The sequence below is a fragment of the Tenrec ecaudatus genome, chromosome 4 (genome assembly GCF_050624435.1).
Source record: "Tenrec ecaudatus isolate mTenEca1 chromosome 4, mTenEca1.hap1, whole genome shotgun sequence".
Taxonomy (NCBI): domain Eukaryota; kingdom Metazoa; phylum Chordata; class Mammalia; order Afrosoricida; family Tenrecidae; genus Tenrec; species Tenrec ecaudatus.
The window spans coordinates 71,977,323-72,001,667 of NC_134533.1; the positions used below are offsets into that span (position 1 = coordinate 71,977,323).

The window sequence follows — 24,345 nt, forward strand, 5'->3', positions numbered from 1 at the left end:
AGTCGCAGACAGAATGAGGCACTGAAGATAACCATGCATCACTTTGGTGGGCTCGAGGAGTGAGTTCTTTTTCGACAAGTGAACTTGTTAGGACAAATAAAGTCCTTTTTGTCAGGCCTTTACAGGAAGCAGAAATGATTTTCTATTTTCTTTTTCCTTCTACATTGATTAGTTGGAATGCTACTGCAAGACAGAGTTGTCCCATCTCCCTTATTTATTCAGTATTATTCACACCATGGATTTTTATTTATTCTGTTGGTTGTAATCTAATACTATCTTCATAGGAATGTTCAAAAATATTCTAATCCAATTCTATTACTACTCACTTTGTTCCAGACTTGATCATTAGGAGTTGGTTGATCCCTGTGGTCTTTTTTTTTTTTTAACTTTTTATTATGAATTGGGTGAAGGCTTACAGAGAAAATCCATTTTCCATCCAACAATTCATTTCATGTCATTGATTGCAATTTCCACAATGTAACATCACTTCTCCCACTTCCTCCCTGTGTTTCCTGATGTCATTCCTCTTTCCTAGCCTTCTGAATGTCCTTAGGTAAATGCTGCCTTTTTGTCTCAAGTGGTTGATTATTCTAGGGAGCATGTGCCTCCCTCATGTTATTGGTCCCATGTAGGCAACTCTATTGCCTAGCTGAAAATTACCTATAAGGGCGAGTTCAGGCTTGAAGAGTGACTAATGAATGGCCTGGGCTTGGGTGGGCTGGTGGGAATGGGGGGTCACCCAACCTCTATTCTACTCGCAAGCCTGATTTTTTACAAAATGATTTTGTTTTGTCCCACATTTTCCTCCTGCTCTACCCAGCACCATCTAATGTGAACCCTTCAGAACAACTGGAAATGCTAGCCAGCCTCTCTCTCTCTCTCATTCTTCTGGCCTTAAGGTAATGGAGACACATCCGCGCGGTCCACTGGACTAATGGCTCCCACGCACCTTTGCTTTCCTTTACTTTTCTGTGCCCTGGACAAGGAGAAACCCATCGTTGCACCTTAAACGGTCCCTTACAAGCCTTTAAGACCCAGGGCACCACCCACCAAAATTGGCTCCTATGTTGTCTTGGTAAACCTCTTCTCTTATGAGCTATTCCTTACTTTTTAGCACCGCATGACAGACTCCTATTTCTCCTGACTCCATTCCTAGAATCAAACTTTTAGAAATGAGAACAGCCATCATGAGTCCAAGCTTAAAGGTTTAAAATTTTATGTTCTCTACATTTGAAGTCTGTCCCTTTATTGACCTTTGCTAATTCCTTTATATTTGGTCCCATCCACATGGACTTGCTAAAAGCCAACAGGCCTTGTAACACTTACTGATGAATATCAACAAACACAGCCTGCTTTATGGATTACGCTTCAATGTAAAGAACACAGATCGTCACAACGGGACCAAGAGACACATCCTGATAAACAGAAATGATTGAAAGCTGTCAAGAATTTCATTTTTACTTCGTTCCACAATCAATGCTTGTGGAAGTAGCAGTGAAGAAATTCACAGGCATCTTGCAGTGGGCAAATCTGCTGCACAAGACCCCTCTTTAAAGTGCCAGAGAGCACGGACAGCCCTTTGGGGACTCAGGTGCGCCTGACCTAAGCCACTGCGTTTTCAATCACCTAATTTGCACTTGGAAGTCGGACAGTGAATAGGAAGGCTGAAGAAGAATTGATGCCTTTGAATTACAGTGCTGCTGAAGAATATTGAAATGACCATAAAATGTCCAGAACAAGCTAATCTGTCTTGTAGGATGTATAGGCCAATTCTCCTGGGAAGTGAGGATGCGGAGATTTCATACCAGCCCCTGGAAAAGGAAATCATGCCTGATAGAGGATCATTGAGGTGAATTGACGCAGCAACAACAGGCTCATACCTAACAATTGTGAGGATGGTCCTGGATGGGCAATGTTTCTTTTGCTTCCTTTGAGTTGGAACTGATTCAAAAGCACCGCAGGGCAACAAAGGTGATCTTGGACGAGCCCTTACTCCTTTGGGGTCTTAATTCTTTTACAGTTAAGGGAGAGAGTGGACAAACAAACCCATGCATGTGTGTGCGTGCATTCTTACACTCGTTGTGGACAGGTGCTGTCGAGTTGGTTCGGAGTCATAGCAACGCAACGCTATGAATGTAGAACAGGACGAAACACAGCTTGGTCCACACCGTCCTCACAACTGTTCTGATGTTTGATTCCATTGTTGAAGCCACTGCCTCATTCCATCTCGTGGCTTCCTCCTTTCCGCTGCCCCTCCACTTCGCCGGGCATGATGTCCTCACACGTATACATAAATAATAAACATGCCGAGGGCTTCAAATAGCTCTTTAAAGCCCCAAGTTCATCAATACATTTTAATTATTATTATTTATTTTTGGCAAGGAAACCTGGAGTTACTCCCATCCCCACCCCCAGCCTGGAACCTCTGCTTGACTGTGATGCTATCCCGGGAAATCTGAGGCTGCGATACCCGTCCACAGAGCAAGAACCGATAGACGTGTGCGGGCGTGGGCAGAGGCAGAGGCAGGTCCTAGGCTACGGCTGGGACCCGGGTGGAAAGGGGCGGGCCGACTGCTCGGCGATGGGCGGGGCCTCGGGAAGCCCGGTCCAGGGGGCGGGGCCGACTCCCTTCCGACCAACCGCCGATCCAAACGGCCGGGGCCCGCAGCCTGCAAGCCACGCCCAGGCCGGGCCTCCCGCGCCTGCTCCCGGCTCTGGAGGGTCCGGCGGTCCTGTGCTCGCGGCCGCCGGCACGCGCGTCCTCCGCCTCGGCTCGCCCGCCGCTGTCGCTCTGCCTGGGCGCCAGCCCTTTCCCGGGGCTTCGGTGCAGCGCTGCTCCGAGAGATACCCAGGAGCCGGGTCCCGCGCAGGTGAGCGGGGGATGGGAGATGGTTAAGAAATGGGCCCTTGCTGCTGGGGGCACAGGTTCAGCCGCTGCATCTGGGCTTAGGGGATCCGGGCGTAGGCCGGGGAATGTTGAGTCAGAACCACCCGGTCTGCTAGGATCTTAAAGAGAGCCCGAGTTTTGGGGGCAGTTCTATTTTTATTTTCTCCCTGGAAGCCAGCCGTAACCTCAGGGTGAGCATTTTAGAAACAAGGGGGAAGGGACCGGGGAAGTCCTTCTTAGACAGGGGCCCGTGGACAACAGCAGGAGTGCTCTGGGAAGACCCCTCCAGCTAGACAGTGTCCGTGGACAGCGGAAAGAGCCCTGCACTGGGACGCTGGACCCTGCACCGGGACCCAGGATTGGCTACTGACTTCGTGCACTGCCCATTCCCGCCCTCTGTTTGCCAGAGGTTTCCCCTGGGTACACAGAGGGGCGTTTGGCTCTCCAAAAACCCTGTAAACGCAAGCATGGGTGTGTGGTATACACCGAGCCCCCAGAGGTGAGGCTGTGCCTTTAGTATTTTGCAAAGCCCTGGCCCGTGGAAGGTATTGGTTTAATACTGGTTACGGAAGACAGGAATGCTGTCTCCCCCGTTCAGTGGTGATTGCCTGCTGTGCTGGGTCAGCTGGCCGCTCTTGAATTACAGTGTTGTTGTCACCTGGTGTTTCCTCCATATTGCAATGCAAGAAACTAAAGTTTAGAGACAAAATAACTGGCCTTTACTTGTCAAAGTCAAGAGAGCAGGCAAGATGGGGCAGCCGTGTGACACTTGAATTCTTTACTAATAGGGACAGCTCCCAAACGGACAGCTGGCTGATTCTTCTAGACCCCCAGGCCCCAGGAGATGATTTCTATGAAATAGTTCCCTGAAGTAACCATTTGCGTTTCCGCATGATCAGGTCAACAACAGTGCTGTTTAACTAAGTGTTCTAGTGGAAGCAGACGAGGCTCTCTGTTCCGGGAAGAGTTACAGTCTCAGGAACTCGCAGGGGCACTTGTACCCTGTCCTACAGGGGCACGGCGAGTTTATATTGTTTCAAAGTTTATAAAGCACTTTCCAGTGGCTCTTCATACCTACTTACCCGTTGAGGTAGGTGTTCTTGGCCACACATTAGAAGTGAGAAATCCAAACGTAGGGAGATGAAATGACTCGTGACGGCCTGTCCCCTACTAAGAAGTGGACCTAGGACTTTAGTCAGCACCCTATGACAAGTTACGCTTCCTCATTGGTCCTCTCCCCACTTCCTGTCTTTGTCTTTTCCTAGTTTTTCTTGCTCACTCCTTGCCCATTCTTCGTTCCATTCTTACCAGCCAGAGAATTCCTCTTTAGATATTAACCATGTGTTGGCTGTTGATGAATACTGTTTGCTGGTATTAGCTCCTAATTGAAGTGTTCACTTAGAAAAGTGTAATCTCCCCCAGGGGTGGAAAACAAAACAAAATAGAAAAACAACAACAAAACAACTCCCTGTCATGGAGTCAGTTGCAATTCACACTGACGGGACAGGACAGAGTTGAAGTGCCCTGTGGGTTTCTGAGACTAGACCTTTATGGGCGTAAAAGGCCTCATCGGTCTCCTGTCTGAGGGGTAAAGAGGAACTTGAATGCTTTTGAGAAGGGCAGCTGTAAACCCTATCATGCTTGCTTAGAGGATCAAGAGATAAAACAGCACTATTCTCTGATAATCTGATGGGAAGAGCCCCGACCCTTTATAAAAAATCTGATCGAAAAGAACAAGTTGTCATACTCTGTGTAGCTCAGGTTTTATAAAAGCCACGTTCTAATTTTGTTCTCAACCACGTCATTGAATTGTGTGGAGGAGACTCCTTGAACATCAAGCAGCTAAATAATGTGGCCAAGCCTGTGTTGGCTTGGGGACAGATCTTTACTTAGAAGCAAACCTGATCCGCCCTGCAGGATAGCCTGAACTGTGGGCACAGGCTCAGCCGTGGCGCAAGGAGGCCACATAATCCACCACCCCCGTGAGAGTGAGCCAGGGGCTCTCTTTTAAGGGAGGGGCATAACGTATGTACTCGAGTATAAGCTGACCCATATGTCAGCTGAGGTACCTAATTTTACCACAAAAACTGCATAAAGATGTGCTGAAAAATTTGGCTTATACACGAGTATACACAGTACATAGGCTGTTGTGAATTAATTTTTTTAGGGTCACTATGAGTTGGCATCGACTTGCTGGCAGGGAGTTTGGGTGTTTTGGTTTTGCCCACACTGCCCGAGAGTTCAGTCTAAATGTATACTTGATCATGCCATTCTCGCCTCAGAACCCTTTAAGGGGCAAATGACCTTACTTCATAGGACATCAAAGTCTCCTAACGTGACTCTGCCGAGCCTGCCAGCCCTGTGCTTACAGCTCCTGCGTGCTGCGTCACCGAAGTCTTACTGAACTCTATGCAGTCCCCACAGCTCATCGTGCCCCTGACTAACCCAATCTTCAGTCTATAAAATACAGCTTTTTCTTTCATTCAACAAATACTTATCAAGGGCTTCTGATGTACCAAGAATCCCTGATGGTCACAATAGAGTGTCAACTGCTAACCAAAAGGTCAGTCGCTTGGACTCACCAGCTGCTCCTTAGGAGAGCAATGTGGCAAATGCATTTCTTTCTTTTACTTTTTTTTAAATTAAAAAAATCATTTTATTGGGGGCTCATACAATCCTTATCACAATACATACATACATCCATAGTATGAAGCACATTTGTACATTTGTTGCCATCATCATTCTCAAAACATTTGCTTTTTACTTGAGCCCTTGGTATCAGATCCTCATTTCACACACACCCCCCAATTGACCCTTGATAATTTATAAATTATTATTATTTTGTCATGTCTTACACTGTCCAATGTCTCCCTTCACCCACTTTTCGGTTGTCTTATCCCAGGGAGGAGGTTGTATGTAGATCTTTGTAATCTGTTCCCCCTTTCTAACCCCTCTTCCCTCCACCCTCCCAGTGTCACCACTCTCAGCACTAGTCTTAAGGGGTTCATCTGTCCTGAATTCCCTGTGTTTCCAGTTCCTATCTGTACCAGTGTACATCCTCTGGTCTAGCTGGATTTGTAAGGTAGGATTGGGATCATGATAGTGGGGCGGGTGGGGGGGGGGAAGGGGAGGAAGCATTTAGGAACTAGAGGAAAGTTGTGTTTCATCGTTGCTATACTGCACCCTGACTGGCTTGTCTCCTCCCCATGACCCTTCCATAAGGGGATGCCCAGTTGCCTACAGATGGGCTTTGGTCTGTACTCCCCCTCATTCACAATGATAAGATTTTTTGTTTTTTGATGCCTGCTACCTGATCCCTTTGACACCTCATGGTCACACAGGCCGGTGTGCTTCTTCCATGTGGGCATGGAAATGTATTTCTATAATGATTTATAGCCTTGCAAACCCTATGGGAATGTTCTACTCTGTTATAAGGTGGTACCAACTCAAAAAAACAAACAAACCCAAAAGAAGCCTCAGTTCCATTGAGTCGGTTCTGACTCAGCCACTTAGAGGACAGGGTAGAAATACCCTTTGGGTGTCTAAGACTGTCACTCTTTGTAGAAGTAGAAAGCCTCATCTTTCCCCCAGTGGAGTGGCTGGTGCTTTCGAACTGCTGACCTTGCAGTTAGTAACCCAATGTGTAACTACTACGCCACAAAGACTCCTAATCAATTCAACAGTAGTGGGCTTTATCTTTTTTTTTCTTTAAGTTTTCATATGCTTTACCTCTGAAAACAAAAAGAAACAAACTCTTTCTTCCTACCTGAGTTTCCAACCTGAGAACATTTTTCTGAGAACATTTTACACTTTGCACTTCACCCATGGGTGCCCCATAAGAATGACTCTGTGCTTTAAGAAGACATCACCACCTTGAACCCAGAGCCAATGTTGGTGTTTGGATGCCCACTGGTCCCTGGGAGGGGCTCTTTCCATTGGTGGCACACAGACAGTTGAGCACCAGCCACGAGTCTCCTCTTCTGCTAGGGTAGCATGCCCTAACTGTCTGGAAAGGACCCTGGTTGGCGCAGGCAAGGTATGGAGGGGCCCAGGTGGTGCCAGGAGGGCTTGCAAGGTGAAATGAGGGTGTAAGTAGTGGAACATGAGAACTGGACAGCTCGGGAGGTCAGGTAGGAGATGTTAGGGTCTCACCCTTCTAAGATAAAGGCTGAATCAGGTCTGGGTTCAACGACTCCTCAAGAGACCAGTCCACGTGGAAGTCACAGACATGGGGTGTCCTGGAGGTGCCTTGGGGGCAAGGCTTTCTGGGTACTGGGGAATTGGCAGCTCCGAGGGGTGGGCCGGCAAGGGAGATGTGAAGAAGTACTGGTGCAGAAGAGCCTGGGAAGCCATGATATGTTGTTGAGGAGGGAACTGACCCAGCAGGTCGAAGGCTTGAGGAGAGGCATCCGGCAGCACCTCTTCCAGGGGCTCAGCTGACTGCTCCTTAAAGGAGATTTTGTTGTAGTCGGGCAGCTCAGTGATCTCTGATCAGACTTGAGGGCTCGGAGTGCCCACAATACAAAGCACACAGCAGAGCTGTTCTATGTCATTTCCCCCAGGGAACAGAGGAGACCCATTCAACAGTTCTCCCATGACGCAGCCCATGGCCCGCAGGTCAATACCTTGGTCATACTGGTGTGCACCATACAGGAGTTCAGGGGTCCGGTACCATCTGGTGGCCACCTGGTAGGTATAGAGGTGGCCGCCATCTGGGGGAGAAGACCTGTGCCAAACCAAAGTCTGTTATCTTGAGCTGGCCTGAGGTCCTGATAGGCAGGTTGGCTGGTTTCAAGTCCCTATGCACAATGTTGTTGGCATGGCAGAAGGCGACACTCTTGAGCAGCATCTGCAGATAGCTCTTGACCTGGGCTTGAGCCGGTGGCCTCTGGGTATGGTGTACCATCTTAGCCAGATCAGACAGCATGAACTCAAACATGGCCTTCAGCTGCACCACATGCTGATTGTCTTCAAACTCCTGAAGAACCTTGATTTCCCACAGGGCCTGGTTGGGGATGCCATCCTCCAGATACCTCGGGACTACCTTCTGGAGGGCAACTATCTCCCCAGTCTCCAAGTGTTTGGCCTTGAAGACAATGCCATGGGTACTCTTTCCTATACGACCCAAGATGCATTATTGGCCCAGTGGGGACCGGGCAGCACTGATCGAAAGAGAAGTTCACCCAGTGAGAACCAGGAGCCCTTTCTGCTGTGGAGCGGCCTGACCCTTCCACGCCGCCCCACTCCAGAGGCGGGCATCCTTCCTTCACGCCTACGAATGAAGGCCCAGGCTTCTCTCCCTTTCTCTGCCTCTGTCTTTTAGTTCATAACTGTCTTTTTCTCCTGGATTCTTCTTTGCTTCACCTTCTCAAGCACCCCACTTCAGCCAGACCCCAGACCCTCGTCTCACACAACCCAAAGGCATAGTTGGGGCCCCTCAGGGTGCTTGGTGAACTAGGAACCTCAAAATGCCACCCAGCTCTGCCAGTGCAAACCCACTAGGACCCCTTCCAGTGTCAGAGTCGGTCCAATTGCCTAGCAACCAGTGGGCTTTATCTTGTACCAGTCATGGCTCTAGGATTGTAGCCAGAATAAAATAGATGTATGCCTGCCATTGGTGGGGCTTGAACACTCCCTAGTGTGTGAAACAAGCCTTAGGATACTTGACATTGTGTGGAGACTGCAGCAAGGGAAGGGAGGAGAGTGGGCCAGGAACGCCTCACTGATGAGATGCTTGAACAGAGCTGACCGCGGTGAGGGAGCGAGCTGTGTGTTCTGCAGCAGAAGAGCAACCCAGGCAGAGGGTGGAAGTAAAGGAGACAGAGCTGACTTGCCTTCGTTATGACCTTCTTCTCAGAAAGGGCCCTGTTGCTTTGAGTTCCTGTGTGTTCTTGTGCTCACCGTGAAAGCAGCACTCAGGACTCCAGAGCTGTCATAAGTGTGTGTGTGTCCGTCTCCCTCACTAGGGTGGGTTTCTGAGAGCAGGGACTTCTGTTCCTTTTCTGTCTCCTGAGCACTGAGTTCTCAAGACACATGTATTGAATGAATGAATAAGGCCTTGCACGCCTAGTTTTTACAGCCCGATGGCTTTCTCAGATTCCATGTAACATAGGACTTGGAGGGCAGATGGTTTGGGGAGGTCAAAAGAATTCCAAACCCGGGTCTGTCTGTCATTGTTATTGATTCCCTTTTGGGGACTCTGAGAAGTGATTTTCTTTTTTTTAAAAAGTACCTAAAAAGATACATCTTCAACAGGAGTGCAGGCTAACTCACCTGTAAAATAATGAATTCAGTAAAACAAAAGTCTTCATAGCTGAATTTGTAAGAAAGTAAGAGAAATCTTTTGGGGCTTAAGAACCAAGAGCAGGCTGAAAACCAGAAGAGTCATCCCTGTGATCTGAGCGTCTGCTGGGCTCTGTGACCTAGAAGCTGGGCATGAACAGGCCTGCTGTCACAGCATCTGGGCCCTGAGCACCCTCAGCTTGCACTGCAGCTGGAACAGGTTCTGCATGAACCTTGATCCCTTGAAAGCCTATACCCTCGGACAGGGAAGCTTGCCTCAGCCTAGTTTCTAGTAGAGGGGTGTGTTAGTCTGGGTACAAACAAATCCACAGAAACTCATGTATAAGAGACAGTTTTAGATAAAGGGTAAGTGCACATCAAGAAAACACCCCAAGCCAGTGCTGCCCAAGCCCACAAGTCCAACATTAACCCATATGTCCAACAACAATTCACAAAGTCTTTCTCCATCGCACAAAACATACACTATGATGCCGACTGTGGGAGGAAAGCCGAGTCAGTGAATGTGTAAGCATCTCAGCACTGGCAGGGGTCTCCACACGGCTGCTCCAGCACCCAGGGCTGCATTGGGGTAGGTCCATGCGGCTTCTACTTGGGGATGTCTTGTAGGAAATGAGCCTTGCCAGCTGAAGCAGGGAACTGGCTCAGGCAGCTGCACCCTGGTCTGACCACCAGAAAGCAAGAGACCTGGGAACTAGGAAGGCCAGGATCACTGAGCCATTTATCAATTAACCCTACATGTGTTTATCAGCCAGGTTGGCACAATAAACTAACTACCTCAAAGGAAAACACTTTCCCCTGTGAATTCCTAGCCACAGGCATTCCCTCTATGGACTCGTGTCATATTTCTGTGTCCTGAATGGTCTAGAAACCCCAAACCAAGAATCTGATGTTAAGAGCCACCCCAGTGGAGACCCAAAGCCCATCTGTGGACAGTTGGACAGCCCCTCACAGAAGGGTCACAGGAAGGAACGAGTCAGCCAGGGTGCAGCATAGCACCGACAAAACAGAACATTCCTCCAGTTCTTTAATGCATTACCACCACCACCCCTCCCTATCATGATTCTTGTTCTACCTTAAAAGTCTGCCGAGACCAGAGAATGTACACTGGTTCAGATAAGAATTTTCGACACTCGGAATCCAGGACAGATCAGCCCTCAGGAACAGTAATGGGAGTAGCAATACCATGAGGGTAGGGGGAATGTGAGGGGAGAAGGGGGAGAAAGGGAGAACCGATCGAAATGATTGGCTTATTAACGCCCCCCTCCGGGGGTGGGGACAAGCAACAGAAACATGGGTGAAAGGAAACAGCGGATGGTGTAAGATATGACTACAATAACAATTTATAATTATCGGGTACACAAGGGTGGGGGAGGAAGGGGAGAAAAAGGGAGCTGATACCAACGGCTCAAGTAGAAAGAAAATGCTTTGAAAATGATGATGGCAACATATGTACAAATGTGCTTGATACAGTGGATGTATGCATTGTTATAAGAGCTGTAAGAGCCCCAATAAAATGATTTAAAGAACCACTCCAGGCTGGTAATATGCCTGGAGGGCTTGACAGGACCCAGTGCCAACCCTCGGGGGTGACACAGGCTTCCAGAGCTCCTGCAGAAGCAGGAGACTGGTCTCTAAATGCCCTCCTGGTTGGATAAAGCAGCCATTTGAATGCTCTGTGCCGCTGGTGCGATTTGCAGAGGTGAGGTGATGGAACAGGACTTGTGTGCCACCTGGCGTCGGGTGTGGACACATACTTAGCTGCCTCCTGTCCTTGCAGAGGCCATGGACGACGTGCCACCGTGCTCCCTCAGCCGCCCTCTGTTCCAGCAGGAAGAGAACGGGGTCACCTACAGGATCCCAGCCCTGCTCTACGTGCCCCCCGCCCGCACTTTCCTGGCCTTTGCAGAGAAACGCTGCACCGCCAGGGATGAGGACGCGCTCCACCTGGTGCTGCGGAGGGGGTCGAGGACTGGCCGCTCAGTACAGGTGACTCTTCACCCCGCTGTCCGGGCCGTTGCCCATCAGTGCCGGGGAGGAGGGGGTGCAGGGGAAACAAAAAATGAAAAATACCCTGTTGAAACAATGGCTCCCATTTACTGAGGGGTGATTGTGCGTCAGGGGCAGAGCTAAGGCGCTGTGTACACGTTACCTCATTGGACCCTCCCAGCCACTCTGTGACAGAGGGTCTATGAGCCCGTCACCTGTGACACATGGGCAGCTGAGGCTGGAAGCCTCCATGGTTCAGGTTTAGAGCCAACTAATAGGTGCTCTGTTCATTCCTTATCTTCTCAAATCCTCCCAAACCCCCCGGGGAGGTAAGCATTGTCGGTACAGTTTTGCTGATGCGGCTCATGTTGTTTAAAATTGCTACTAGGAGATGGGGACAGAGGATTCAAGAATAGCAATCTTGCCGCTGCAGGGAAATGCTTTCTGTGAGGCAGGCCGTATCCCCACTGTACGAGAGGAAACGGGCGCAGAGAGTCAGAAAGCGGCTCCCCTTGGGCACATACCTACTAGGTGACAGGACTGGGACCCGAGGCCTTGCCTTTAGTAGCACATTTGTTGTTGCACTTTCAATGAGGGAGTGGTGTGGGGCCCTGTGAGCTGTAGGGGCATCACAGACCCCACATCTCTTATTGCTGTTCCCCTTTATCGCCCAGAGTTGTAGTGAGAGCAAGATGGGACAGTGGAATGATGAGTCTCTTGCAAACGTTGGCCTGCTGGATAAGTGGTTTTATGTAGGTGCTTTGATCTCCCTAACCTGCCTTGCTCTTTTCCCTACAGATGTAAGAAAGCTCTCCATTACAGCTGCATGTCCATAGCTAATGCCTTCTTCTGCTGTCACGGTCCAAATGCTATTCTGCTGAAGGTGGGCCTTGCCAGCGTCCCCTGTCCTTGCGTTTTAACGACACCCTGGCTCACACTTCCTTGCTGTAGAGACTCTGACCGCCTAGTTCCTCCAGGACAGACGTTGCCTGTGGTCATGTTGCCCTATTTCCTACCACAGACAGTTGGACCGTTACACGGTTTGCGCCAGTCCACACATACTGCCTAAACTCATGCTCAGTAGTCACACGCATTCACAGGCTTGCCCACGTTAGCTCCTTGTGTCTTTTCTGCATTCACTTACCTTCTCGCATTTACTTAAGTGTCAAAACTTGGTGTGAGAGAAATCATCTAGTCCAATTTCTTTTCCAATAGAGAAATATCCTGTATTCCATCAGTCGGTACAAACAGCCCAGGGGTTAAGAGCACATGACCTTGGCTGAAGATCCCTGAGGGGCAGCAGAGAGTGCAAGGCTGCTGGTTTGAACCCAGCAGCTGCTCGGCCAGAGAGTGATGCAGCAGTAAAGATCACACAGCCTTGGAAATTCTTCGCCAGTGGGTCTCAACCTTCCTAATATCGCAATAATTCCATGCAGTTCCTCATGTGGTGGTGACCCCCCAACCATAAAATTGTTTTCGTTGCTACTTCATCACTGTCATTTTGCTACTGTTAGAAATCAGGCGACCCCGGTGAAAGGGTCACGACCCACAGGTTGAGAACTGCTGCTCTATGGGGAAGCTCTACTGTCCCATCAGGTGGCTTGACAGACGGACTGGACAACAGTGGCTTTGGTTACATCATCTGCCACATATAATATCATAAGCAATAGACTCAGAACTCCACATTAGTTCTTTTCCATATGTGGCCAGTCATGAGGGAGATCTTCCAGGCGGATGCTATCAGTGGGCAGAAGAGTCGGGTAGGTGTGTGGTTAGCGTTGTACTAGGTACTAAGACTGCTAGGTAGTCGATAAGTGAGGAGTGGCGAGTTTCTGAATCTCAGAAGCCTTTCCCCTCCCTGAAGATAATGATTCCTTCTGACCAAATCACACAAGTTTATTTTTGCTTGCTTTTAATCTGTGTATTTTATTTTGGCTGTAGGTTCGTTTGTTTAGTATCAAGCTCCTGCGGGTCTTGTGCACTGTAATGGGCTCTTTTTCATCGACCATCCTGCTGTGGGTGGGCATCTGCATTAGCTCCGAGGATTATGAGTAATGCCGTTAGGAGTATTCTTTGCCTTTCTTGATTCCAGACACATGCATTTGTGGGGTCTGTGTACATGTGGGCATGGAATAGGTGGATCACAGGGTACATTGCTATCTGACTTCAGAAGGGATGCCAGCCGGTTTTCTCGAGTCGTCGTAAGGGCCAGTCTCCGCCGCCGGTTTCATCATTAGTGAAGATCCTCTCGGGACGTCGTGTCGTGCTTCAGGGGCAGAATCCTCTCTTCCCATGCCGGAGCGGAGCCCCGTTGGGTTTCCCACCAATCCACTCCGTGCGCAGCTGCCACCCCTCTGCCAGCGAAGCCTTGCTTCTTGCACTGGTGCCTCCAGACTAACAGGGACCAGGAAGAAAAGCCTGGCGGCCTCCTTGCAATCGTCAGCCAGTGAAAACCCTATGTGCCAGAACCTCTGCTCCACATGGGTGGCCAGGCAGCCTCGGGGAGCTGTGGGGCCCAGCACACAGAGACCCCCAAGGGAAAGAAGCGCCTGACCCAGACTGGCCTCTCTGAGTGGCCTGCTCTCCCTTCTTGGCCTGGCACTCTTCATTACTGTGTTCGCTCTGATGCTGCTCTTTCTCTAGTTCTCAGGGCAAGAGCTGGTCCAAATCTAGTTGGTCCTAACTGAAAGTCTCTGCCCTCTATTTTTCTGATGCAAACAAGGGGAAACAAGCAGTCTACTTGATAGACTTTGCTTTGCTCATTAACAAGATAATGTGGTGATCTTTCCAGATCAGTATACCGAGGCCTGCCTTTTTCTTTTTAAATCATTTTTTGGGGGCTCATAATATATACATCAGTTGTATCAAGCATATTTGTACAAATGTTGCCATCAGTTTCTAAACATTTACTTTCTATCTGAGCCCTGTTTTTTCTATTTACTTTCTATTTGAGCTCTTTTTTTCCCTCCCCCCTGCACCCTTGTGACCCAGATAAGTTATAAATTATTATTGTTTTCATATCTTACACCAACCACTGTCTCCCTTCACCCACATTTCTGTTGTTCACCCCTTTGGGGGTGGGGTGGATTATGCATTGATCATTGCGATCCCCTTTCCTCCTCTCTTCCCCCACCTTCCTCCTACTCTCCTGATATCGCTACTCCTGTTTCTGTTCCTGAGGGGTAATTTGACCTGGATTTCATGTGTTGTGGGCTCTTATCTGTACCAGTGTAGATGCTCCAGTCTAACCAGAACTGAAAGGACTGGGGTCTTGATAGTGGTGGGGAGGGATGAGGAAGCTCAAAGAACCAGAGGAATATTGTGTGTCTCATTGTTGCTATATTGCACCCTGGTGGACACCTTTCTTGTGACCTTTCTGTGAGGGGATGTCCTATTGTCTACAGATGGGTTTAGGGTTTCTGCTTAGACCCTCCTCGTTCTCAACAATATTTTGTTTGTTCTTGGTCTTCTGGTGGCCGTTACCTAATTCTGTCAACAGTTATCTAATTCTGTCAACACCTCATGATTGCACAGGCTGGTGTGCTTCTTCCATGTGGCCTTGTCGTTTCTCTGCTAGATGGCTGCTTGTTTAATTTTAAACCTTTAAGATCCCATACACTATATCTTTTGATAGCCGGGCACCATCATCTTTCTTTACCACATTTGCTTGTGTACCCATTTTGTCTTCAGTGATCGTGTTGGGAGGGTGAGCATCACAGAATGCCAGGTTGTTAGAACAAGTGTTCTTGCATTGAGGGAGGGTTTGAGCAGAGACTCAAAGTCCATCCACTTCCTCAATATATTGCCATATAAATATGTACCTATGCTAATACCTCTATTTTTATTAATTAATTATATTTACATAAGTACACCCTATGTGTACACCTCTATCCATAGCTTTGCTTCCTAGATCTTTCCACTGTTTTCTTTTACCTTCTTCCTGCCCCACCATCACACTCACCCTTCTGCCTCTCAGTAATTCCTCTTAGCTAAATTACTGTTGCTCCAGCACCCCCACGATCTCTACATCCTCCTTGTTGTTGCTTCTAATTCCCTAGTTGTTCCCTGTCTATGGTCTTGTTTGCTCACCGCTCACTCGTCCTACCCCCAGGTGTCTCCAGAACCATTGGTCCTGTTGCTTTCTCCTCAGGCTTGCTTCCCAGGCCTATCTTATATTAGTAAGCAAAGCAACAGTAACAGAGACAAAACAAAAAGAAAACAAAAGATTAAATAAGGCTCTTTCTTTTTCTGCGGCATGTTTTATATGTGTTCACTGTGGTGAACTGGCCCCGTCAATGACTTTGAGGATAGTTCCTAACATTTTGCAGTTTCAAGCAGTGCTGTAGTGAATGATCTTGTACGGATTACTAAGTAGGTGAGCAGCTATAGCTTAGGATACTTTCCCAGACTTGATGATGCTGGTTAAGGAGAAGTAGACTTCTAATTGTGATCCTAGTGGTTATGTGTTGGGCTATGATCCACAAGGTCAGTAGTTCAAAACCACCCGCTGCTCTGTGGGAGAAAGACGGGGCTTTCTACTCCCATAAACAGCTTAAGTCTCGGAAACTCGCAGGGACAGTTGTTCCCTGTCCTGTCCTGTCCTGTCGCGATGGTTGGCACCACTCGATGGCAGGGAGAGGAGCGCTGACCCGTTGTGTGCTCCAGGCCCCTGGGGAACTGCCTACTTCTCCACCAACAGCATGCTGTCCAACCTTGCCCTCACCACTTTGGTAGATGAGGAGTGCTTGAGGATTCGATTTTAGTTTGCAGTTCCCTTTTACTTGTGATGTTGAGCATGTTTGCATTTGCTTTTTTCTCTTTCTAGTTGTCCTTTGTCCATCTTTAATGTGTCTCTAGAATTTTCTTAGTGATCTCTACTGGCTTACATATATCTCTACAGATGACTAGCGTTGGTGGCATAGTGATTAGGCACTTAGCTGTTAACAGGTTAGTGGGTTGAAAATGCCCTGGTCCCTCCTTGGGAGAGAGGTGACAGCTTGGGTCTGTAGCGATCACGGCTGGGGCGTGTGTGGCAGCTCTCCTTGTTCTGGAGGCTGGCTCGGGCAAGCACGTTTGTGGTCGGCCAAATCGGACCGGACCTCATTGACCCCCACAACAGCCCCTCAGCAAGGATGCTGCTCCTGTCTCCTTCCCCAGAGGAGGAGCTTGAGGGAGAGGAAGACTGACCACCAGCCGGGATGAAGCCGGCCCCTCGGACTCTGCCTCGGAGCCGCGCATGACCGACGCTGTTAGGAACTGCCTTGTGTTTGCCTGCCTGCCTTTGCTGTGCTCTTCGTCTGTGTTCATTCTTTTCTTTCTGCAGGCTCTTCCTTAGCTTCTCTCTGGGGCCAGGCACGGGGGACATGAAGTTCGTAAGATTTAGGCTCTCTCCCCAAAAGGCTGACAGTCTTGGCAGGAACAGTCGCATTAAAAATGCCCAGTGGAAGAAGATGCGTGCTGAATGCGTGTACACACGAGGGGGAAGCGCGGTGGCCTTCGGGAGGAGAGGGCACGGAGTGTGACTTTGGACTTGGAGGGTGAAATGGGCATCCAGACGAGGTGAGGAAGTGCCTTCCAGACAGGGGGCACCATGTGCACTGTCTAGCACTGCCTCTAGCCAGCTTCCCGAGGCATCGTCTCGCATTTGAGAATTTGCTGAGCACCCAGCCAATAGGCTTTGTAGCGCTCAGTCTTCTTCCTCATCTCACAAGTATGAATGCTTTTCCACGAGTCTCATGTTCGTCTACATATTCCTCTCCCTTGCTCTATCACACTCTCCCTCTCTCTTTCTCGCTCAGTGGGGGCCCCAGACGCCACTGATGGAAGCCACGCTACCTGGGCACCGGACCATGAACCCTTGCCCCGTGTGGGAGCGGAAGAGCGGCCGGGTGTTCTTGTTCTTCATCTGCGTGCGGGACCACATCACTGAGCGGCACCAGATTGTGTCGGGCAGGAATGCTGCCCGCCTCTGCTTCGTGTGCAGTAAGGATGATGGGTTCTCCTGGAGCGAGGTGAGGGACCTGACTGAGGAGGTCATTGGCGCAGAGGTGAAGCACTGGGCCACTTTTGCCGTGGGCCCAGGCCATGGCATCCAGCTGCAGTCGGGAAGGCTGGTCATCCCTGCGTACACCTACTACATCTCTCGCCCGTCCTTTTGCTTCAGGCTTCCCTGTAACACCAAGCCTCATTCCCTGATGATCTTCAGTGATGATCTGGGTGCCACTTGGCACCATGGCAACCTCATCAGGCCCATGGTGACAGTGGAGTGCGAGGTGGCCGAAGTAACTGGCAAGGCTGGTCCGCCTGTGCTGTATTGCAGTGCTCGGACCCCAAGCAGACACCGGGGGGAAGCCCTCAGCACTAACTATGGTGAGTGCTTCCAGAGGTCAACCCTGAGCCATCAGCTCTGTGAACCCCCACATGGCTGCCAAGGCAGTGTGGTGAGTTTCCGGCCTTTCAGGATCCCCCTTAAGTGCCAGAACCCTAGTGGCAAAGATGCACCTGTGGCCCAGCAGAGCCCTCCACTAGACAGCTCCCCGAGGCTGGAGCAGGAAGCTGGAGCCCGCTCAGAATCCTGGCTCTTGTACTCGCACCCAACGGGTAAGAAACGGAGGGTCAACCTAGGCATCTACCTCAACCAGGCCCCCCTGGAGGCCACCTGCTGGTCCCGTCCCTGGATCTTACACTGTGGGCCCTGCGGCTACTCAGACATGGCTGTTGTGGAGGAGGAGGGCTTGTTTGGCTGCTTGTTTGAGTGTGGAATCACGCAGGAGTGTGAGCAGATTGCCTTCTGCCTGTTCACAGACGGAGAGCTACTGAGCCAGGTGCGGGCGGCCGGGGCCAGTCCTGGCAGTAGCCCTGAGCCAGTTCAAGACTAATGGACTTATATCCTATCATCCCATAGAAGGGCGGGAACCACAGCCGGGACAATGGCATCCAGGCAAGGGAACCCCAAGCTTTGGCGGCTCTAGAGAATCCACAAGCTTAATATTCTCCTCTATCCGGACACAGGGCCTGGCACAGGGTCACCACCCCTCCATGTCCTAAGAGCAAAAGGAAAAATTTGCCAGAGCTGCTGCAGCGGAAAGAATTCTGCTGTGCGAGTCGGGCAGCGGTGCTATGGTCCTCACCTGTCGTCTTAGACACATCACCTGACCCCTCGGGCCTCAGGTCTCCTTTTGTAAAATGATACACTCGGTCCTGTGCTCGATCCTCCGCCTGCCCCTAGGAGAGGCCAGGCTCCTGGGTGCTCCACAGTCGCAGGTCCTGGCTGCCTACTGGACTCTGATGCCAAACTGGAGATCCAAGGACGTCATCCAAGTGTGAGGTGGTTTCACTCCCAAAGAGCCCCACACCCTTCTAATCATGCTCCAGACGCTGCAGGCTCACTCTCTGGAAGACTTGGGTGGAACAGCCAGATCACGGGCTCACCTACCTTCTCCAGCTTTGCAGCTCTGCTGAGTCCTCCTCACCCGGAAAGCCTAGTTTCCTCGGAGGGAGGGAGGGGCTCAGCACTAGCCGGCTGCATCTGATGGCACTAGGTCCTGGAAGACGCACCAGAGTCCCTTTGTGAGGGTAACTCCTGATGCAAGGGGACAGGGCTCGGAGGAAAGCATCGGACAAGACCCCCCTCAGCCTTCCAGGGCCTCACGGTTGATGAGGTTAGAAGAAAGCGACCATATAGGTGTCCCAAGAGTTTCCGGATAAAGGGCTCTCAGTTGGGGCGCTGGTAGCTCCCGTTGTCGTTGTCTTTGTTGCATTTCCAGTATCTCTGAAGTCATCTTCCCTGCCCAAGGGCCTGCCCACGCTGCGCAGTTCCTCCCAAGTTGGTTTTTCTCAGAATGTTGTCCCACTGCAGCCACTCTTGAACCTGTGGAACAGGTCTTCAGCCTCGCCATTAGAAGGTTGCTCTGATTGGGAATCATTGTGTGGGAAGTCTGGATGCCTCTTGGTTGTACCAGTCTGAGCCTGAGCTTAGACTATGCTGGGCCTCTTGGACGTTACTGCCCGGGTCTTCTTGCTTTAGATGATCTCCCCACAGTCTGCTACTGGCACAGAAATCTGTCCCGCGGCTTTTCCTCCTTCCATAGGAGTGCTCCTTTCCCCTGTTTTAGGAAGAGAAGGTTGTAAACTGGGTGTTGAAAGCAAAGAGCCAGTCTTAGAGGAGTGCAGTCTAGGAGGCTAGCCGGGTTACAGTTGCACCGGTAGGGTGGGGTGAGGGTGTGGGGAAGGCGGGCCCGCCCAGATGAAAGGTTGTGCTTGGCCACACCTTCCTCAGCATAGTGCTGGCGTCTTTGGAGGAGACTGGCTTTACAAAGTGCCCTTAGCATGTCACACTCTGCCACAACAATCACCCCAGACCCACTTAGGAAGGAACTCTCACTCACTCCTTTGTGCTTTGCTCTCCCTAGTTCCTGAATGCCTGTGCAATGTGCAAGGTACCTGTTTATCGTCATTGCCAGCTTCAGTCATGCCTGCCTCCCACAGCCTGGAAATGGTGTCTACGTGTGGCCTGGTGTGTCGAAGCTTTCAGTACGTTGTGGGGTGAAAGCATGAATAAAATTACCTTGACTTCCTCTTGTGAGCCCTGACAGGCCAGGGAAGGAAGCCCTCTGTCAAGTTGGCCATTGAGGGCGTGGCAGAGACAGGAGTGCATGGGGCTGCTGGCGCGCAGGGGGACTTGGGGAGCGTGAGAGGGGTAAGGGTAGTTCCCTTCCCGGGCAGCCAAGCTTTACTTAGCAGCGTACCCTAAAGAGAGGATAGGGAGGTGGCTCCCTCCTCCAGGCAGGCCTGATGGATCAGGAGCAGGGCCACATCAGGAGCGCCTTAGGACTGTTCGAGTGGAGGCGCATGGAAGCTGAGTCACGTGCCAGCGAGGACTCGGTGTCTAGCCCTGGTCTCCTCTGGTAGCTCCTCACCCCTAAAGGACTCCCCTCTGCTCTCAGGTGGGCTGCCTAACGACTCTTCGCACAAGCCTTCACAGCGGAAGGTCTCCGGGCAATTTCAGGAAGGGTAAGAGGAAGATGAAGGGGCAGGGAAGTCTAGTGTGCGGGCTGGAGTTGACCCCAGAGAGGGTCAAGAAAAAGACCGACCGAGAGGCATCCTAGCCCCTCCAGGGAGAGAAGGCAGGTGGCAGGCGTGAGGGCTGGTCTGGGGAGACGGAGCCACTGGGACCGCTGTGAAGCGGCTGCGCCCCAGAACCCTGCGAAGAGAGGCCTGCGGAGAAAGTCCTCCCCAACCGGACCGTGATCCAGGCGAGCAACTACGATTGCTGGGGGCACTGCGACCCAGCTTGTGCCAATTCCTCAAGGCCTTCAGGGCTTTGGGACCTAACCTACGATACTGGTGTCCGTTCTGAGCCCACTTCTGCCGGCTCCCGGCTAGGGAGAGACGGGACAGGTAAGGTAGGTGACGGCCGCTGTGAAGAAAAGGGCACTGCTGGCTGGAGGCCTCGCTCCCTGGGGATGGCGAGATAACTACATAGGCTGCGGTTCCCTGCTCCAGGGGCGCCCCACACCCCCGGCCCCTGGCATCCCCACGTTTATTGGGGTACAGGAACATGCAGGGAGCAGGAGCCTCTGCAGCTGGTGTTTATCCAGGCCACCTATCCCTGCTGGTCCTACTTAGACTCCCCGAATCCCTAATTCCTAAGGGCCAACTCAAACCCTTGTTATTTGGGTGGTTTATTTGAAACTGTTTCTCCTGGGTCGCGGATGTCCCCAGGGTGTGTGTGCAGCTGTAGTCATTGGGTAGACACATTTCAGCTGGCCTGCTTTGGTAGAGGTGACGGTAGTGACATGGTATCCTGAGGGACCTACAGTCTCCTCCCCAGGGCAGTAGGGTTTGATACCTACACTCGGCCCAGATTGGGCTGCTCGCTCTTTTCCAGTAAGCGGGTTTCCCCCTGAATTAGTCCAATCGATGCCAGACCATCCCCCCCTCGACTGCCAGGGTGTGCAGTCTAGTCCACTCGGGTCCTCCCCACAGGCCGCCCTGTATTGTTCTGCGTTCTACCTGTAGCCCTGTGTGGGCTGCTTGAGGATCCAGGCTGTCTGACCCCTCTCTGCCCTTCTTGCCCCGAATCACAATGACTTACAAGCCTGTGCGTTTTGAAAAATCCTTTTCCGAATTCCATGAAGGTAAGGACTGGGTCTAAGTCTCAGCTTTGTCCAACATGGACACGAAGTCGCAGTAACGCTGTGCCGAATGAGCGAGTCCAAGCCCCTTCGCCTCTGGTACTAGTTGAGGAGGCTGTTGGGAGGAGGGGCGCGTCCCTTCAGGGTTTGCACAGCAGTCTGAAGGCGCCTAGTGAGTGCTCGCTGTATTACACTGTGCTGCCCTCCAGGTCCGACATGGGCTTCCTGGGCGGCTTTGTGCTGTGGTTCCGAGCATCACAAACCAAGATGAGGTCTAGGCTCTCCTTTCACTGCCTCGTGTCCTTTATCCACGAATGCTTTATCCCTAAGCATGACTCCGTGTCGCGGGGGCTCAGTGTGTGCTGAGCGGGTCTTTGCTCTCTGAAGTTAAGAGCGCGCTCTGTATCGCCCAAGCTGCCGTGATTCTGAAACGAGGAAGGTGGAATAAAGAACTTGACTCTCGTGGTTTCTGGTTTTGCTGCTGCTGTTACGGAAACGGACATGGTGACCACCCTGATTTTGAGATCCAGTTTGTACACAGCATGTTTCCCGGAACAAGTTTGAAGCAGTAGCCTGGTTTCCATAGAGCCTCTTATTTTCGGGAAACTGTATTAGTATCACCCTTTGCACGCTCACATGTCCTCGGAACAGGCAACCTGCTGGAAGAAGCAGGGCCGGGCTATCCGGGCTGGTGAGGCGGCAGCATTGCCGCGATGGCGATTAGTGGAGGAATCGGGGTGGCCGGAATCTGAACTCGGCCCACTCCAGCTTCAGCGCCTGCCGCTGCCCATCTCCTTTTGGTTTCGGGACGCTTGGCGGCTGTTCTAGGTTGTTGCTGGAGAAGCCACAGAGGTTCACCTCAACGAAGCGAGGGGATGGCTTTGCCTGGCTGAGGAGTCTTACCAGACTTTCTGTTGGTTCCCCTGGGATGCGCTGAATTGGGCCAGATGTCGCATTCTGCCACTGGGTTAGTCTACGTTCTCACAACGACTCGCCAGTTGAAGGCAGTTTCAAATGCTAATGTATCGCAAGACACTGAGACCCACAGGGCGATGCGAGAATACGTGAAACTTGGGGACGGACCCCTTCAAGATGGTGGTGCAGTAGTTAGCGTCACCAAGCTAGCCAGCGATCCGAGATCACATTAAGGTTTCCTCTTTATTTTGTCCTGTTTGCATTGCTTAATGGCCGGAGGCTTCAGGGCTGAAGAAAAATATGCACCATTACGAAGTCTTTTGTTTACAACTTATTAAAATCCCCCTAATAAAACACTGAATGCCTGGATTATGTAGACACTAGTCATAAATTTGATTGATTGACCTGCCTTAAACATAAACACTAATCAAAAGCTGAGTCTAGCTGACCCTTTTGAACACACCAAACACCATGAGTAGTAAATAAAACAAATCCAAGGATTACAACATACATCCTTTTGCCGGAATGGGGTACACAATAGTTGATACGATGGACTTATTACATTATTTACTACACAATTTGGAAGTTGTAACTTTTAAACCTGTAGGGTTTAAGTATAGCCTGGAAGATGTGTTAAGTGACTTAGCAAGTGTCTCAGTTATAGTTTCTTCACCTGTAGAAATGAGGGGTGTTTGGGATGTTAAGTGAGACAAAGCATTTAAAATGCCTAGTACTTGGATAAAATGTGAAAAGTGCGCGGCATAGAGTGGGTGTTCAAAAGCAGCCTCCATGATTATGTGATTATATTATTTTCTGATTATGTATTAATAACACCCACCATGTGCACCCTGTCAGCAGGCTGACTCAGACTTCGACATAAGCATCACCAGAATACTTGACCAACATAAAACGTTACTGGGCCCCCAGTTCCCAGAATCAAATTAAGTAGGTCTGGGGTCTGACCTACAGGAGCCCCGAAGGTGAAGTGAGTTCTGTGCTCCACCCCACCAGCTGCTCCGAGGGAGCTCACTCTCGTCAGGATCGCCGTGAGAATCCACTGGTGACAGTCCCGATTTTGTGTTTTGAAGGGTCTGACTTGGTTCATTTCTAATCAATTGACAGTCCTGTGGCTTTCCTGCTAAGTGTTGGCCTGCTAGCCACCAGGTCACTCCACGGGAAAAAGATGAGGCTGTCTGCTCGTGAAGATTTACAGTCTGGGAAACACTCCAGAGCCACTGAGTCAGAATGGGCTCATTCGCAATGGGTTTATGTTACCGGGTGCCCTTCCCCTGCCACCTGCACACACTGCTGCCAGGTCGCCGGTCTTCCCGGGTCAGAAATTCACTTGTTTTCCCTGTGCCATGGCGGTTGCCCTGGCCTCCAGCACAGGTTTTGCCGAGGCCCCTGAAGTGGAAAGGGAGGGGACACTACAGCTAGGGCTCAGGGTGGTTTTCCATCCCCAGCTGTTGTTAGGTGCCAGCAACCCTCCACCCAACAGAACAAAACACTGCCTGGGCCTGGGCCTGGGCCGCCCTCACAAGTGGTATGTTTGACTCCATCGATGCAGCTGCTGTGCCAATCTTTTCAAAGGCCTTTTTCCCTCTGCCCCTTTACCAAGCATGGTGTCCTCCAGGGACTGTCTCTCCTTATAGTATGTCCAAAGTCGGTGAGACAGTCTCACCATCCTTTAAGAAGCTTTCTGGCAGCACTTCAAAGTACTAAAATATAATGAAATGCACACAGACTTAGAGTTAGAAAACCAAAAAGGAAGAATGTGCTCAGCATGTCTTAACCTGAAATAACGCGAGAAAAAAAACCAAGCCTTGAGTTGCAATATTGAAAGATTCTACAGGCAAACTACTGACCGATGCAGAAACATCCAAGGACAGATCCGTTTCTAGAGCAGGGGCTCGCACCCCAGCCTGGCATGGGCTGTGCTGTCAGCATGAAGGGTGGTTGGGGTGAGCACATTTAGCCGGGGGTCTTGGAAGTGGAGAGGGGGGCTCCCAAAGGTCAGCCTGGTGACAGCAGCTACAATCAGAGAAGGTGTGAAGGCAATGAATCTGGAAGCCAGAGGCGTCCACCCTCCTGTGGACCTCCTCCCTTGGAGGGCAGTTA

The 24,345-nt window shown here is 50.7% G+C and overlaps 1 protein-coding gene and 1 pseudogene across 1 annotated transcript; one reads left to right on the top strand and one right to left on the bottom strand.

The window, feature by feature from the left end:
* The first annotated feature begins 2,714 nt into the window (after positions 1–2,714).
* On the top strand, positions 2,715–22,658 carry NEU3 (neuraminidase 3). The gene is given in 4 exon segments (XM_075546281.1): positions 2,715–2,870; positions 10,968–11,176; positions 16,975–18,036; positions 18,038–22,658. Coding segments are annotated over 3 exon segments (1,452 nt in total). The 5' UTR covers positions 2,715–2,870; positions 10,968–10,972; the 3' UTR covers positions 18,224–22,658.
* LOC142445917 (cyclin-dependent kinase 20 pseudogene) lies at positions 7,044–9,398 on the bottom strand (annotated as a pseudogene).
* Positions 22,659–24,345: the final 1,687 nt, after the last annotated feature.